At 44.5% G+C, this 17,521-nt stretch overlaps 1 protein-coding gene across 1 annotated transcript in view; it reads left to right on the top strand.

Annotated features, from left to right (window-relative positions):
* The first annotated feature begins 71 nt into the window (after nucleotides 1-71).
* Nucleotides 72-17,521, top strand: part of RNF128 (ring finger protein 128) — a 61,074-nt gene continuing 43,624 nt past the window's right edge. Inside the window, exon 1 of the mRNA XM_088664474.1 lies at nucleotides 72-878. Within this exon, the coding sequence (XP_088520600.1) occupies nucleotides 347-878 (532 nt within the window). The 5' untranslated portion in view covers nucleotides 72-346. The remainder of the gene's footprint in view (nucleotides 879-17,521) is intronic.

Here is a 17,521-nt window from a genome sequence, read left to right as displayed (position 1 = left end):
TTGCCAGGCGCATTCCAACCAATCATATAAGCGTTGGCAGATGAACATTCTAATGGCAAGTAAGCACGGGCACTGTCAACTGCCAACTGCCAACTGGCAGTTTCTTGCTGGGGCTTTTTAGTGTGTGTGTCCTGTGAGCTCTGTTCTTGTTTTATATGAGTGGTGACAACAGCTCTGACGAATGTTGAATAAACGTTGTTGAGAAACTTATTCTGCCTTGGGCTTCTGGCTTTCCCTGAATATTTAACACTACCAACACAGGTTTCTGCACTATGGCTCTAGCATCAGGCAGCCTATTCCCCTGAGATTAGTACAGTACTGTGTATACCGAAATGGAGATGACGCAATGAAAGATCTAATGATCCTGGAAGGAGTGGTGTTGCTTACCTGCCTCGGATTGAAATTTCAGACCACTCGGAGAAGCAGCAGACTGACAACAACGCAAAGGACCTGCAAATGCTTTAAGGATCAAGCAATGAAGCAAGTGGGGAAATTCAGGTCTGCCTGCTTCCTGGTTCTCACTGGCCTGTTGGGAGCTGCACATGCTGTTGGGGTCAAAGCAAATGTGAGCTTGCTTTATTTCAACGCCTTTAACAACACCTCAGAGAGTGACAGGTGTGAATGTGGTCTGTTTGGGGTGGACTCTCCTGTGGCAGATGCAAGGGGGCTGGTGGTCATTCCCAATTCCACCAACCACCAAGCCTGCACTTGGAACACTGAGTTTGCTGCCGTCGCATCGCCATGGGTTGCCCTGATCGCAAGAGGCAACTGCACTTTTTCAGAGAAGATCAACCGTGCAGCTGTGCAGGGTGCAGAAGCTGTTGTAATCTACAACTCCCCTTCGCGTGGTAACCGCACAGCTTTCATGGCGCATCCCGGTAAGTCCCGTTATGATCGGGTTTCCATGCAGGAAATATTCTGTCTCGATAAACACATGCTTTCCATTTAAAGTGCTGTTTCATTATCTCAGCATCTGTAACAGGAGCACATAAATTAGCAACTCCCAAATCAATCCGAAATGACCGCTTCAGATAATAATTTAATAATAATTATTATTTAATAGTAATTTAAAGCAGAAGAAGTCTTTATCTGGGGTCTGACAGATGGATCCCAAATAAGATTCACCCATTGGATTCTGGTGGAGAGATAACCTTCCTTTCGTTGACCTTGTCCGCTTGAGCAACTCTGAGTAGATTCATAGACTCACTGTGATTATTAACAATTTTTATGGCACTTGTAGTATGCAAGAGAAGTGGCCTCAACACACACCTACTTAGGGAAGTCCATTTGATCTCAGCAGGCCTTCAAAACAAATATGTATTCCTATTGAGATGGATGTATTCTGCATTCTACCCCATTGCTCCTTACACTTTCAACGACCATGTGAAATTAGAACCCATTCTTACAGATGGGGAATTGGGGCTGAGATAGAACATTCCCCAAGCTCACCCATTATGGAGCTGCCATAAGAGCTCAGCTCCTTGAAGACTAGTAGTTTAACAGTCTGTTTGCCTTCTGTCCTCTAAAAATACAGTGGTACCTCGCAAGCCGAATGCCTTGCACAATGAAAAAATCGTTAGATGAAAGCATCTAGTGATTCCTTTGTTGCCTCGCAAGACGAAGCTTTCTATGATCACGTCTTGCAAGATGATTTATTTATTTTTTGGGCGCTTTTTTGCCATTTGTTTCCACAAGACGAAAATTTTGTAAGACGGCACGACCCGCGGAATGAATTATGTTCGTCTTGCGAGGTACCACTGTAATAATAATCCCACTATAATATGATTATTTTTTGTGGAAAGGCTGTGGCTTGGTGGTAGACTTTGTACACAGAAGCTCCTAGTTTCAATCCTCAATATTTTCAGCTAGGGCTGGGAGAGAACCCTGCCTGAAACCCAGGAGAGAGCTGCTGCCAATCAGTGTGGACAGTACTGGGCTGGAGTAAAAGGCAGTTTCTTATGTCCTGAGTTCCACAGAGAACTAGATACTGTGAGTTATCCTGTATACCTTTGCATCCACAACTACAGAGGCACACCTCTCTCTTTGCGTGGTAGCCAGCAATGTGCATTTGAATCCCACTGAAATATATCTTAGCACTAGCTGGCCCGGCCCCGCGTTGCTGTGGGTTATCCCTGTGATTCTCCCCACCCTGTCCCGGTCCATGACATATCCCACCCCTCCTCCCTCCAACCCCCTGGCTCATCCCTGTGTTTCGGTAGGACACCCTTCCCTATGTTTTCCACATATCCACATGATGCTGACAAAAGGCCCTACATTAGCACTATGCAACAGAACAAAAGAACAACAACAACACACACACACACACAAACCCTTTATTTCCCCCCCCCAACTGCAAGATGTCTATGAGAAAAGTTTCTCTCACTACATGTAAGTGAACTGTGAAAAAGACTATGAATTGAAAATGGAGATAAACGATGTACTTTCCCCCATCTGTTTGTTTTGTAGCACAACATATTTAATGAAAACCATAAAAAATGCATCACCCACACATAAGAGGGAGGGTGGGTATGAGCAGACTTGTGGGCAGTTAAGATTTACAGAAGTATCCACCCCCCAAAAGGGGGGAATAACCTTAAGGGGTTAGGGAGACCCAAAAGCAGTCCAATGGGGACTGAGTATCCTCAGCTGCAATAGAACGTTGACACACTTCTGGGAGGGGGGGGCAAAAAATTGGCAAAGAGTGGGTGACAGGAAGAGGAAGCACCTCCCATGTTGCAACATTTTGTTGCAGATTCCACTAGTTTCTCTCTGGTAATCAAAAGTTACAGACTGGAAATTCAGGAGCAACCCCGTGAGATGAAAACACATGAGACTCAGAGAGAGCTGAACCACCTTTAAAAATAGAACACCTGTGTATAGCTGCACACACGCAGAAGGGTATTGGATCATGGATTAGTTCAGTCAGTCAGTTTTATTGCACATAGCCAAAGGCTGCCGCAATGTACACAGAATCATTCAACAATTAAAAGGAAATATGCTAGATTAATACAAAGAACTTAAAACATTTATATTATCAAAGCATTACCTACTCTAACAGAGCTATAGAAATACCTTAATATACAGGTTAAGACTTTAAACAATAAAATTTATAGGCTAAAATCACCACATGACCACTGATACCGTATATTTAAAATAATGTTAATTAATACAATGTACAATTATATTTGGAGTTTGGTGATAAAGATGGAATATAGCTTGATGTAGGTAGGGTCAAATAAATTCATCTCCTTAGGATTAGTTCAAGGTTTGATGAAGCCTCCAAGTTTCCAGTAACCTTCAGCAATAAAACATCAAGGGATTAAGTGTATATAGAAGCACACATTGTTAGGTGCACCCGCTGTTCATTTAATCCCTTTTTCTGACACCAAAAGCAGTCAGCTTGACACTCCTGATGGTCACATAAGAGATGAAGGTTGTGGATAAATCCCTTGTTGTTGATGCACAGCACCTGCTCACCATCTCCATAGGTTTCTGTTAAAGATCACTAGTCACAGATGGATTTACTTTTCATGAACCCATCTTTTCCTCTCCCAAGCCTGTTGAGCTGAAATCTGGTCCATTTTCATTCTGAAATAACTTTCAGTGGGGCTTACTCTTAGATAAGTATACAGGGGGGTTGCTGCCAAAATCAGCAGCCGCCACTCAGGGTGGATCAGGTTATCAATTTCAGCTTCTTTCTGTTTTTCACTTTTCCCCAATCTTAAGTTGTATTTGGCACATTTTAAAATCAATTTGTGGTTGATTCATTTTTAAGCCCTCATAAAAATTCACCAACATTTCAGTGTACAATTTTTTCCTTATTTTGGCAAGCAATTTCTCCTAAAATTTTGTGTGTGTTCTTTTCACCGATATATTGTTATGAGTTTGTGAGTGCTAGACTCCCTTACATTTCTGGATCCAGGAGTGCCAAAAGCTAATTAAGCTCGGCTTGTCTCTTGTGTGAGGTGACAACTGGACCACTTTTTTTTTCCTGGTGAGGCAAAATATTAGGTCCTTGCTTTGGTCTGAACTGAGGGCACACAGTGGTTCGAATGTTGCACCAGGATTGTAGAGACCAGCCTAAAATTCTTAGTCATCCATGAAGGTTGCTTCATGACTTTGAATCCATCACATTTCTCTTAGCCTTGGCCTACCTCACAGGGTTGTTGTAAGGATAAAATGGGAAGAAAGGTGTTGTTTGCCACCTTAAACCCCTTGAAGAAAATGTTTCTTTATCTATTTAAAGCATTTATATCATGCTGTTTGGCATGAGACAAAAGGAAAAATTGGGGGGAGGGAACAGGAAAAGAAGCTGTAATGACCAGCTGTTAAAAAAGGAGAGGAAGATGTCTCCACAAAGGTGATGGAGAGGGTCTGTATTCCCATCTCTCCCCCTCACCAGATACAGTATACATTTAACTATCTTTAGTTCGCAGCCTGAGTGGCTGCATTTTATCAAAACGGAAAAAGGCCGAGGACATTAAATGGCAGCTGCAGCTTGACCACTGAAACTTCCAATGGCTGCTCTTGTTTTTATTTATTTTGCAAATGTGGTCTTCCTGCATAAATGTTCCTTTATGACCTTGAGAAGTTGAACTATTTCTCTTCCTCCCCCCCCCCCACCATCAGCTGTTATTCTGGCATTAGGGATCCTTGAGTGTTGTTTGTGTGTATATACATGCCTGAATAATTTTCATCCGTTGTCTCTGACCCTCATGCTCCTGTTTCTTGTCCATGCAAAACACAGCCTCCCATTATGTGACCTGTCCAGCAGAGAAAAAATAATGTTGCCTGGAGTTTTATTCATTCATTCATTCATTAAAAAAAAAAACACTGGGTGGCAAATGTACTGATTTTTTTGCAGAAGAGAATTTCCACACTGCTCTGCTATTGGTCAGTTCTGAGGTTCTGAGGAAGGGGGCTGGAAAAGGCAAAAGCCATTGAGCTCCACCTGGCTTTAGTAAAGAAAGTAAGTTTTGACTTTCTCTTCCTTACGTTTCTTTCCTGGAGCAATCATGCCCTCAAGTGGCCACCTTTAGTTATGCAAATTAAATAAGCCTGCCAAAACCAAATGGCACAGTTATTGCATCCCAGTAGTGAACATGCAAATAAGCATCACATTTGATCAGTCTTTTACACTTGTGTATGTGGTTCAACAGAGGTAGGAGAAAAGAAAGAGTTCAGCAATGGTTTTCCTCCATTCGTCTCTCTTCTTCTCTGCTCCTCCACATCTGCTTAAGTTCTTGGTAACTTTTACAAGATCACAATCCATCTGCTTGTCTTTTTCATCAAGCTCCCCACCATGCTGAGTATGAATGCTCTTGCTCCGAAAGTTCCTTCCTTGAACATTCAACCTCTCAGCCAATTTGGGGGTGGGGAACGGATGCTGGGAGGCTCCTTTTAATGCAGGGCATCAGGAGCAATTTCCCTGGGCCCACCACATGGAGAGGACTGCATCAACATGGGCACTGCTGGATTGTTAGCAACTACTTTCCCCCAAGAATCCTACCAACCTGAGCTTCATCATTCAGATTACCGTATTTTTCCGTGTAAAAGACCAGGGTTTTTTAAAAAAACCCACAAAATTAGGTTTAAAATTGGGGCTCGTCTTATACACACGTAGTGCTGAGGGATGTTTCCTTAATTTGGAGTCCCCAAAAGTAGGGGGCATCTTATACATGGGGCGTCTTATAGGCGGGAAAATATGGTAGGTAGGTGGCGTTCCATTCCCATTACAGCATGAGCCACTGATAGCAGCAGCCAGTGCTTTTCTCCTAGAAAAGATATGTCAGTATTGTGTACCCTTGAGTACCCCCAGAAAGAAAGAAAAAGCACTGGGAGCAGCTCCGTTGAACAATAGGTCTACCTAGTGCTCTCCAGGCCTACTGCTCCCTTCACTGCCACATTCTGACTAGCAAGTACTGTAGATAGTAGAATACTGAGAGGGGAGAAGAATTGGATGCTACAAGCAGGAGAAAGAGAGACTGATTAGAACTCTCTGTGGTAGTGTGCCTCATTCAGGCAGGAGAAAGGGCATTCTCCACTGCTAATCTCCACAGAGTGTTCAACATTGTTTACAAGGAGAGCGGTGCCAGAAAATGTCCTGTACAACGAATGTAACAGTGACTGCTGTATTGAGTTGCTGTACACCTGTGGTTTTCCTCTTGTGTTTTTATATCCCCCCCCCCAATTCCAAATGAAGTTTTGCTCAGAGTTCACGGTGCCTCTTTGGTGAAGGTTGATTGTAACACCTTTTCTGCAAAGTGCTGTCAAACTCCCAGCCCTGAGGATGGTGGACTTCACAAATTCAGAGTGGAGTCCCTAAGACGGTTGGATGGCGCCTTGTACGCCTCCTTCCGGCAACTCCTGTAGCCAAGCTGGTGCCAAGCACCTTGCTCGGCTTTCCTTTGGACCACACCAGCGAGGGGGGGCAGGTCTTGTTGTCTGGGCAGCCCAGGACCTCCATACACACTACCCAGGCTTGTGCCCTGGGGAAGCCACTTTGGGGCTGCTGGTGCAGCTTTTTGGAGAGGTGCACTCCATTGTCTCTCGAGACAGACAGATGCCAGCAACAACTTGGGTGTTGTAAGACTTATGCTGATCCAGCGAATTACAAGCAGAATTTTGAACAGATCTGATGCATAGGGTAAAAGGAACCTACTGTTCCAGGTTGCCAGACCAGCCTAGTGTGCCATTGAAGGTAGCCCGAGATAGAGGGAGAGGCAAACAGAAACCCCAGCTGGATCTACACTGACCCTTTTAATGCTATTAGAATGATATATCTAAAACATCACAGGGCATACTGGTAAATAAAAATGTTCCTCACCTGTTTCCTCTGTAACAATGCAGGTTCCCTTACTGCTGGTTCCTGGTTGCTCTGCAGCACTCTCCGGTGTCACATTTTAATAATGTGTTATTAACATTACAAGCAAAATGTTGAAACAAAATAAAAAAAAATTCCTTCCAGTGGCACCTTAGAGACCAACAAAGTTTGTCATTGGTATGAGCCTTTGTGTGCATGCACACTTCTTCAGATAAACAGCAAAATGTAATATAGTTGTACCTTGGTTTGCAAATGCCTTGCAAGTCAATTGGTTTGGCTCCCGAATGCCACAAACTCAGAAGTGAGTATTCCGGTTTGCAAACGTTCTTTGAAACCCGAACGTCCAACGGGGCTTCCACGGCTTCCTGCAGCCAATTGGAAGCCACGCTTTGGTTTCTGAACGTTTTGGAAGTTGAATGGACTTCCAGAACGGATTCCATTCGACTTCCTGGGTACCACTGTATGTCCAAATACGTTATGATAACCGTTTCTTAACCCTTCCTTAATGTTATAAACCACGAGCATAGTTCTGCCCCATCTTCCTTAGAGACATGAAGTTTGGCCCATTGGTTCAAGGGGCTGATAGGGTATCTGGTTTCCTTGTAACTGAGTGGAACAGACTGACTACTTGCCTGGCAATCCCTTGGTTTTGGACCCCATTATAGCTGAGCTCCAATGGGGTCACGAAGAGTCGGACACGACTAAATGATTAAACAGCAACAATAGCTGAGCTCCAAACCCTGGGGTATAAGCTGCTTGAAATAGGAATTCTCCTTTGCAATATAACTTGTTATAACTCCATAGGAGCAGATCCACACATGGAATGCTACATCTGCACTGCAGAACGCATTGCTGCAGGGACATCAGTCACTAACACACTTCTGAGTTTAAAAAAAGAAAAAATCCTGCAAAAAACTGGGGAGTAAAAGCTCAGTACAGCGCATCCATTAGATACAAGGGAGAACTGGTACTGAATCTTTAAATTGTGCTTCAGGCCATCTGCCTTATCTCAACCTTTTTCGAGATAGGCCCTTATTAGTTTGCCACAACAGTGCAGGGGCTGCATTTGTGCACTGCTCATCTTTGACGTTATCTTTTGTTTTGAAGACAGATGGCAAACTTTGCTCTGTTGTCCTGACAAGTTCTGTTTCTAATTATTTTATATTCCTTTTTTTTAAAAAAAAAAAAGCTTCCAGATTATCAGATATATTTATGGCTGCTGTTATTTCCTGAGTTGCGTATTCTGACCTCATCTTCCTCAGCAATCTCAACTGCTTAGTCTGATATTGCACCATAATAAATACCAATGTCCTGTGGTCTGTTTTTCAAAGTGCAGTTTGATCCTATGTGGAAAAACAGAACTTTAAAGCTGAGCCAAGACAATCACACAGTGGACTTGCAGCAGACTGATATTCTTTTCTTGAATCCTGGTATCATTTCAGAGCCAATGCCTTCACAGATGGAAAAGCAATAAATTTAGAGTTGATCATCAGCACTTTTCAAATCTGTCTCTATCTATCTATCTATCTATCTATCTATCTATCTATCTATCTATCATCTGCTAAGACCTCTGGGTCCTTTTCACATGTCATACTGGTAAGCCAGGTGTCCCCCATCTTATATCTGTGCATCTGGTTATGATCCTGAACACATACTCGGTTGCCCTGGATTTCATAATGTCATAGGGGTAAGCATTAGTAAGAACCAAAGGGCAGCAAGTCCCAGCTATTGGAAGATGTTTGCTGTCTCATTTCTCCCTTAAATGCATCCTAGTAGAATGGCCAATGGCAGAGACATTTGTGAGAAGGAACAAAATGGCAGGGAGTGTCTCATCTCTATCTCTCAGCTGAAGCCAGGTCCATTGCTCCATTCATACAAGCTGCTTCCAGGGCCACTAAATCTGCTCACCATGGACTGAATTAAAAAATAAACTATTGAACTAAGTATTCTTCTAAGTCACTCAGAGAACAGACGTACCGTATATTATTCTGTGACCAATACAAATACAGTAAATAAACAACCAGTTTATGGCTTAGTGCATCATCCAAACTCAGGATTGGTCCTGTCTAATATGATCAGCTCTAGTAAAATGACTTTTGGGGTAGGGAAAGGTTATGCTGCTCAATAATTCCCCACCCCCACCTAGGCAACACACTGAACTGCTTTGCAGCTTGTCACTTACTTTTGTTTAAAGCTCTCTTATCAGATTGTACTCAGCTTGGAACCAGTTGGTTCTGCTCTCAAAACACAAGTGCTCTTTCCTCTTTACAAAGCATGCATGGTACTGCAAGTCACCAGCTGTTAAGACCTTATTGTGAAGAGTGCTCTAGGGAAAGCATGTGCCCCTCTTACAGTGCTTGCTCTCCTGTTTTCTACTTACTTTACCCACAACAGCTTAATGTAAAAAGAGTACTTTTAGAATCGAGGATTTCTGAGTGGAGCTGCACTAGGTAAGAACATGAGGTATCACAGAGCCCCCATTTATTTTATACCATCTCCCCTCATCCATTTCTCCAGCTATTGCAAACAATTATTTATTACTTGTAACCCACCCATCTGACTGTGTTGCCCCAGCCACTCTGGGCAGCTTACAATAAAGTATTCACACACACACACACACACACACACACAAAAACACCACACAAATACATCAGACATTAAAAGCTTCCCGATACAGGGCTGCCTTTAGGTGTCTTCTAAAAGTTATGTAGTTTCTTTATCTCCTTGACATCTGACGGGAGGGCATTCCACAGGGCAGGCACCACTACCGAGAAGGCCCTCTGTCTGGTTCCCTGAAACTTCGCTTCTCACAGTGAGGGAACCGCCAGAAGGACCTAGTTAGTATCTTATAAACTTCAAACCTTGTCTTGACCCCTTCATACTTTAGGGAATAAAGAGGGAGGGGGAAACCCGACATTGCAGACCGAGAATGTTGCATGCAAATGTTACAAAATGGTGAATATATATCTAAAGTGCATCCCTGGAATTTGGGTGATTTCCTTCCAAGTGTGGATTGCCTTTGTATCACATGCCCGTATTTAGTCAATTGTATTGCACATTGTGTGTGTGTGTGTGCATATTACATATAGCCCCATATTGACATGTCCAGACATCTCTCCCCTCCCATTTGCAGACTTTCAGTTACCGGTACTTGATGCTTCTGAGCTGTCCAGTCTACTGTGTCATTTCTTTGATCATGTGGGAGATCTAGAGCTCCACTCTTGTGTAATCAGCTCCCTAAAGGGGGAAGAGGGGAGGGAAACAAGACTTTCTGATTCAGCCCCAGCAAACGGAAACTCTACCAGACTTGAGTGAAAGACCCTGATGAATCAACACATCCAGTCTTTCCATCCAAACATGTTTGGACACATACCCTCTGGTAGTAAATCATGAACATTTCATCTCTCTGCATAAATTCCTCTCGTTCTTGAGCATTGCATTTTAATATAGTGTTATAGATGTACACAGTTCCTTGCAACCTAAGCAAAATAAACTCTCATCGCCTCCCCAAACTTTGACACTAGGGAGAGGAAAGGGAATTTAAAAGCAATGATAATGAGAGGTGACTGGAAAACCAATTGAGCATACAGAAGGGTATGGTCACATTGCCATTTACTCCCCATCCAGTGGGCTCCCACTGCTAATTTTTGAAACCGCATTCACAATGATAGCCACAATCCAAATCCTGTAGCTTGTTTGATGTTTTTTTCCTCCCAAAAACAGCTTCAGTCTAGATGTGTAGTAAGAGGTAATGTGAACATGTCCTAACAGCCATGACAGATGTTGTTGTTGGCATCTGTCCATCTGTCTGTCTTGAGAAACAATGGAGTGCACATTCAAACCGCTGTGTTAGCAGCCTCTAAGTGACCTCCCTGGGGTGCAAGCCTGGGCAGTGTGTCTGGAGGTCCTGGGCTGCTCCCACTACAAGATCCCCCCCCACCTTGCTGCTGTTGTCCAAAGGAAAGCAGAGCAATCTGTTTGGCACCAGCTTGGCTGCAGGAGTTGCCAGAAGGTGGCATACAAGGCACCAGCTAACCATCTTAGAGACTCCACTCTGGATTTGTTTACTCCTGAGGTTTACTCCTGAGCCTTTTCTTCTCTAGAAGATATCCTGCGAGGCAGCAGAGGTTTAGGATCAGAGTTTTCCATCTCCTAGACAGGCTACTTTCTCAGGTTGACAAGCCCTCACTGCATCATTGGTACCGGTAAATATTGTGGGGATCAGCAGCAGCTTCATGTTATAGTTGTGTGTTGCAAATTCTGCTTCCTCTAACTGCACATCATCATCGCACCACCAATCCTCTGGCTCTGAGCCTTTTACCAGCTGGGGTTCCCTTGGCGGGTTCCCCAGCTGGTGCCTCCCGCCTCTGCATCCAGCCAGTCCGTGACAACTAAGTATTGTAGTGAGTCAGCAGATTTACCACTGGGTACTGCACTACTTTTGCACAACTGAAAGTCCGGGGGTGGGAGGGGGCCATCTGCTATATAAGTTGATCAGGGAGCTTTTGATTGGTGCCAGGCTACCGGTAAAGGAGAAGAGGAAGTGGTTCCTTTAACCTACAGCTGCAGTGGCTGCACCTTTTCCTATACAAAATTTGAGCTGTGTGCCTCTGTCCACCTTCACTCCTTAAAAAGATATGCATGGGTATACTTTTCACAGGACATAAGTCCTTGCAAATTCCCTTGAAACTCCTGTCCAGCCACTGTGCAGGTCACAGTGCTGTATTTTTTGGCTACAACATGGGGCATAGAATTGTTTGTACATCGTGCGCAGGGTGCACCATTTTGCCAGGCTAACTTAGTTTCGGGACACTCCCTGTTCTGTTCTATTTCAACTTGAAAGGGATTGGACTAAGCTTCCTATTTCTTAAAGTGTGTGTGTGTGTGTGTGTGTGTGTGTGTGTGTGAGAGAGAGAGAGAGAGAGAGAGAGAGAGAGAGAGAGAGAGAGAGAGAGAGAGAGAGAGTCAAACCAGAGTTTACTGTGTGTTTGCAGATGCTTGCATCCCAATTTAATTTGCATGGTCCACATGACTTTACCCTCATACAACACCAGTCTTGATGCTGTCCCCCTTTAAATTCAGGTTTAAATAAATATAAATAAATAAACAAAATTTTATTTATACCCTGCCCTCCCTGGCCAGGGCCGGGCTCATGGCAGCTAACACCAAATATGAATTACTGTACAACAAAACGTAATGGGGGGGGGGGAACCAACAACAACAAACAAACAGTTAATTAAAATACAACTTAGAATACAGCTTAAAATGCAGCCTCATTTCAGTAGTAGCCCTTAAATCAAGGCCATAAAGGGAGGAAACATAAGATATTCACCTGAGCCAGCTATCCATGCTGGTCCTACATGGGCCAGCAAAAAAAGCCAAGGGAAAATTTATATACCAGATTCCATATAAGGGGTCAGAGTGCGAAAAGATGTTAAATCCCGCAGGGCCCTAGTCTCTTGTGACAGAGCGTTCCACCACATCGGGGCCAGTGCTGAAAAGGCCCTGGCCCTGGTTGAGACCAATCTAACCTCCTTATCCAACACACAGATAATCTAATAAAATGGGAAAGATTGGGGTCCAAATATCACCACTCCGGATCACAGACTAAAAGTTACAGGTTTTTTTCAACCCTCACTTTCTGCTACTCCCCTTTCCACTCACTTAGTGCTTTCATTTCTTTATCAGCTGTGTTTGTAAGTATTTCCAGTGTGCTCCTGAGCAGAGGTGGCTATTGCTTCCTCTTTTGATCCCATAGTTTTGCACAAAAAACCAGGGAATTGCATGAGCAAAGCACATTTTAAAATTCCTACGCCAAACATTGGCAGCAATCTGGAAACTGCATTCTGATCATTTGCAATTGCTTTCATTTCTTTTTCTAGATTTGCTCCTAAATTGAGGTGTCTGCAGGAATGGAAGCGATTCTTTTCATCCCTCAGATTTGCATAAAAACTTGCTGAGAATTTCCAGTTGCCTGGCTGTGTGCTTTTGCTGATTTTTTTTTAAACAAAAACAAGGGGTGCACAGCTCTCTGCCCACATGTCTTGTCAGGACTTAATTGGCAAAATAGAATCAACACATTTGAAGGAAGAGCCTACTGGCACGAATGGGAAAGATTGAAATTCCTCCTCTTATGTGCAGGTGTGGACTACTCTGTTTTAATTTGAAGAGAAAGGGGGGAAGACTAGCAGCTAATTAATGTTCAAAAGCAGACAATCTCTTCCCACAATCTTTCCCTCAATGCTAACAACTTTTCTCTTTAAAACTGACTAAAAACTGTCTGAGATTTTTTTTTCCCAGTGAGGAATGGGTTCCTGTATATTTAACTCAAAAGACACTGTTGGGTTACCTACAAATAGTAATTTATGGAACTTTTAATCCCTCCTTTGCCAAAGGAAAACTACACAAATCAATTTCATTTATTTAACCTCTTGCAATGTCAAACAAATTGAGAGCAAACTCTTCCATAGCATGCCTCCTTAAGAGGTTAGCCCCACTCAACTCGTTTGCAGTGGAGAAATATTTGTCTCCATTGTGAAAAAATCCTGCTGTTATTTTTTCAACCCTGTTTTAATTAATTTGCGGCATGCTCCTCTACAGTGCCTTGCTCACGAACATTTCTTGGGCTTCCAAATCAAGATTCTCAGTCAAGTCATTATTACTAAATGTACCTGGAAATACAATTAGACCAGTTTTACAGGACAGTAAATTACATTATGGAAGCGGATTATATAAGCCAGCCAAGGTCATTCATTGCAGTTTGATGCACAGCACCTAAATTAACAGGTAGAAGCTGGAAATTAACTGTTAAGAGTTCAGAAACAGAGAAATGGAGACACATTAGCATGGACCACATCTAATTGTTTTCTGGAAGCATTAATTTGACTCGATAATAGCTTGAGCCAAAGGCTTCTTCCAAATAGCTTCTTAGCCCAAACGAGTCAGCACCAGCCCAGACCCTCCAACATTTCTCCAATGAAAATAGGGACTTCCCATTCCATAATGATAATTTTTTTATTTATACCCCACTCATCTGACTGGGTTCCCCCAGCCACTCTGGGCAGCTTCCAACATATATAAAAACATAATAAAACATTGAACATTTTTAAAAAACTTCCCAATACAGGATTTCCATTAGATGGCTTGGGGGTCAGATAACTCCATCCCATCCAATATTTCTCCAATGAAAATAGGGGCATCCTAAGGAAAAGTGAGACATTCCAGGATCAAATCAGAAACTGGGATGGCTTCTCTAAACCAGGGACGTCCCTGGAAAATAGGGACACTCGGAGGGTCTGCCAGCCCATCCATTAGGGTCAGTGAGTTCAGGCAGCAAGCTGGGGACATTTGGAAGAGGGGGCAGATCTGGGGGCCCCAAGAGTGTGCTGCTCACTGCCTCCTGTTCCTCTCCTTTCCCCCCCCCCCTGCCACCTTAGTTTGGATCCAACCCATTGGTTGGATTGGTCAGATCACTTCCTGGTGCAACTGGACTTCGGTGGGACCAATTTGGATGGTCCACCCCCGCCACTTAATGGATCCAAATGGTTTTCAGAGAGTGGTAGGGGATGTTTTATCCCATGTTGATGGCCTTTCAGCTGATTCCCTGGTGGCCCGCTGGAATGTGGTGTTAACCAGGGCTATTGACTGTTTGGCTCCGAAGTGCCCTCTCTGATTGCATGGAGCCCGGACAGCCCTGTGGTTTCCACGGATCTGAGGGCAATGAAACAATTCCTGAGATGGCTAGAGCGCCGGTGGCGGATAACTCATTCTGAATCTGACCGGACACAGGTAAGAGTTCAATGTCGAGCCTACCAAGTGGCGATAGCAACGGCAAATAAGACCTTCTTCATCGCCTCTATTGCATTTGCGTAAAACAGCAGCAGGAGACTCTTTCAGGTGGTTTGCAATTTAGTGGAACCACCTGCTCCATCAGGGCCCACTACAGGCCACATGATCTCCTGCAATGATCTTGCAAAGTTTTTGCAGATAAAGTAGCTCAGATTCGGGAAGAGGTAGACTCCACCGTAGAAGCAGGATCGGGGTGGGAGAGTGTTATCAAGTCCTGTCTAGTCAAGTTGCGTGGGATCAATTCCAATCTGTTACTTCCGAGGATGTGGACAGGCTGCTTGGACAAGTGAAACCAACCACCTGTCTCCTTAATCCTTGCCCATTCTGGCTTCTAAAAGCTAGCCAGGAAGGGATGGGTGATGGGCTTCATGGGTTGGTGAATGCTTCTCTCTGTGAGGGAGCCTTCCAAGACCCACTGAAAGAGGCGGTTATCAAACCGCTTCTTAAAAAACCATCTTTAGATGCGGCCAATATAGCCAACTATTGCTCAGTCTCAAATCTTCCATTCCTGGGCAAGGTGATTGAGTGGTTGCTGAACAACTCCAGGCATGCCTGGAAGAAGCGGACCATTTGGATTCTTTCCAGTCGGGATTCAGGCCTCATCATGGGACTGAAACTGCTTTGGTTGCACTGGTTGATGATCTCCGGCAGGCTAGGGACAAAGGTGAGAGCTGTTTCCTAGTTCTGCTGGATCTCCCAGCGGCTTTTGATACCATTGACCATAACATCCTTCTGGACCGTCTAGAGGGGCTGGGAGCTGGGGACACTGTTACACAGTGGTTCCGCTCCTTCCTCCTGGGCCATGTTCAGAAAGTGGTGGTGGGGGGGTGAGTGTTCAGACCCCTGGGTTCTCACTTGTGGGGTGCCTGAGGGTTCTGTCCTCTCCCCCGTTCTTTTCAACATCTACATGCAGCCGCTGGATCATCAGGGCTGGGTGTTCATCAATATGTGGATGATACCCAGCTCTACCTCTCTTTCAAATCAGAAAGGCGGTAAAGGTCCTGTGTGAGTGCCTGGAGGTGGTTGGAGGATGGATGGTGGCTAACAGATTGAGGTTGAATCCTGACAAGACAGAAGTACTGATTCTGGGGGACAGGAGGCGGGCGGGTGTGGAGGACTCCCTGGTCCTGAATGGGGTAACTGTGCCCCTGAAGGACCAGGTGCGCAGCCTGGGAGTCATTTTGGACTCGCAGCTGCCCATGAAGGTGCAGGTCAATTCTGTGTCCTGGGCAGCTGTTTACCAGCTTCATCTGGTATACAGGCTGAGACCCTACCTGACCACGGACTGCCTCTCCAGATGGTGCATGCTCTGGTTATCTCTTACCTGGACTACTGCAATGTGCTCTATGTGGGGCTACCTTTGAAGGTGACCCAGAAACTACAACTAATCCAGAATGTGGCAGCTAGACTGGTGACTGGGAGCAGCTGCTGAGATCTCCATTGGCTTCCAGTTCCTTTCCGAGCACAATTCAAAGTGTTGGTGCTGAACTTTAAAGCCCTAAATGGCCTCGGTCCAGAATATCTGAAGGAGCGTCTCCACCCCCATCGTTCTACCTGGACACTGAGGTCGAGCGCCGAGGGCCTTCTGGCGGTTCCCTCACTGTTACAGGGTGAGGGAAGCCAAGTTACAGGGAACCAGGCAGAGGGCCTTCTCGGTAGAGGCGCCCACCATGTGGAATGCCCTCCCACCACATGTCAAAGAGAACAACAACTACCAGACTTTTAGAAGGCATCTCAAGGCAGCTGTTCTGGGAAGCTTTTAATGTTTGATGGATTACTGTATTTTAATATTTTGTTGGAAGCCACCCAGAGTGGCTGGGGAAGCCCAGCCAGATGGGTGGGGTATATGATGATGATGATGATGATGATGATGATGATGATGAAGCTATTTTGCCATTAAAATAGTCAAAAGAAGCAGCAGACGTTTCCTCCCCACAATCCCATGTGCATTCCCAGGACCAGTGATGGACCCTGAGGTTTCAAATTTCAGTTGCACTGTGCAATGCCCAAAATTGGTGTGGCCTCCACCTCTTGCCTTCCATTCTGCATCATAATTGTGGTGCCCATTGCAACCCAACCAATCGTGCACCATGAAATCCGCCTCTGCCAGAACAGCTTTGAGCCTTAAGAGTGAAGAAACTTGCATTGAAATGGGAGTGCTCAGTTTGGTGCAGTGGGTGGGAAGCACAGTTTCAAAGCCAGCCTGCAAAATATACTGGCTAGCCTATACCTCATGTCACTGTATTTTAGCCTAACATACCCCTCAGAGTTCATATGGTGCTTAAATCACCAGGGGTTGTATTCAGCATTAGTCATATGCAGAGTAGACCCATTTAAATTAATGGGCATGACTGTCTTATACCCAATAACTTCAATGACCTACTGTTAGAACTTAGTTGGATACAGCCCTGTGTGAAAGGGGGTTTGATCTCACTCCCTTTGGGGACAGTCTCCTTAGCTGTTGTTGTTTTTTAAGCCTAGGAAAGGGGTGCTTTTATTTAGCAGATTTATATCCTCATTTTCTTCTATTGTGGCAGACAAGTTGGTTTTACAGGGATTTTTGGCAGTCTCTCATCTAGGCACCAACCCGAGACAGCCGTGCTTAGCAAAAGCAAAGTGTGTGCAGGCAAGTCTTTAGCATATGCGCTGCCGGGGTGCAAAGATCCGCTCAGTGCCCCCAAATTTAGTTGTGAGTGTCGTTGTTGAGTCTGACAAGCGCCCTTGTTGTGAATGACAAGCACCGTCTTTGAGTCAAGCGCTGCCGTTGTGAATGACAAGCACCGCTGCTGGTGTGTCTTTGGTAAATGAGTGCACAAAGTCGAAAGTCCTTTAGTGAAACAGTAGGTATAC

This window comes from Zootoca vivipara, chromosome Z2, assembly GCF_965207765.1.
Source record: "Zootoca vivipara chromosome Z2, rZooViv2.hap1.1, whole genome shotgun sequence".
NCBI lineage: Eukaryota > Metazoa > Chordata > Lepidosauria > Squamata > Lacertidae > Zootoca > Zootoca vivipara.
This window is presented reverse-complemented; position numbering and strand designations above follow the sequence as displayed.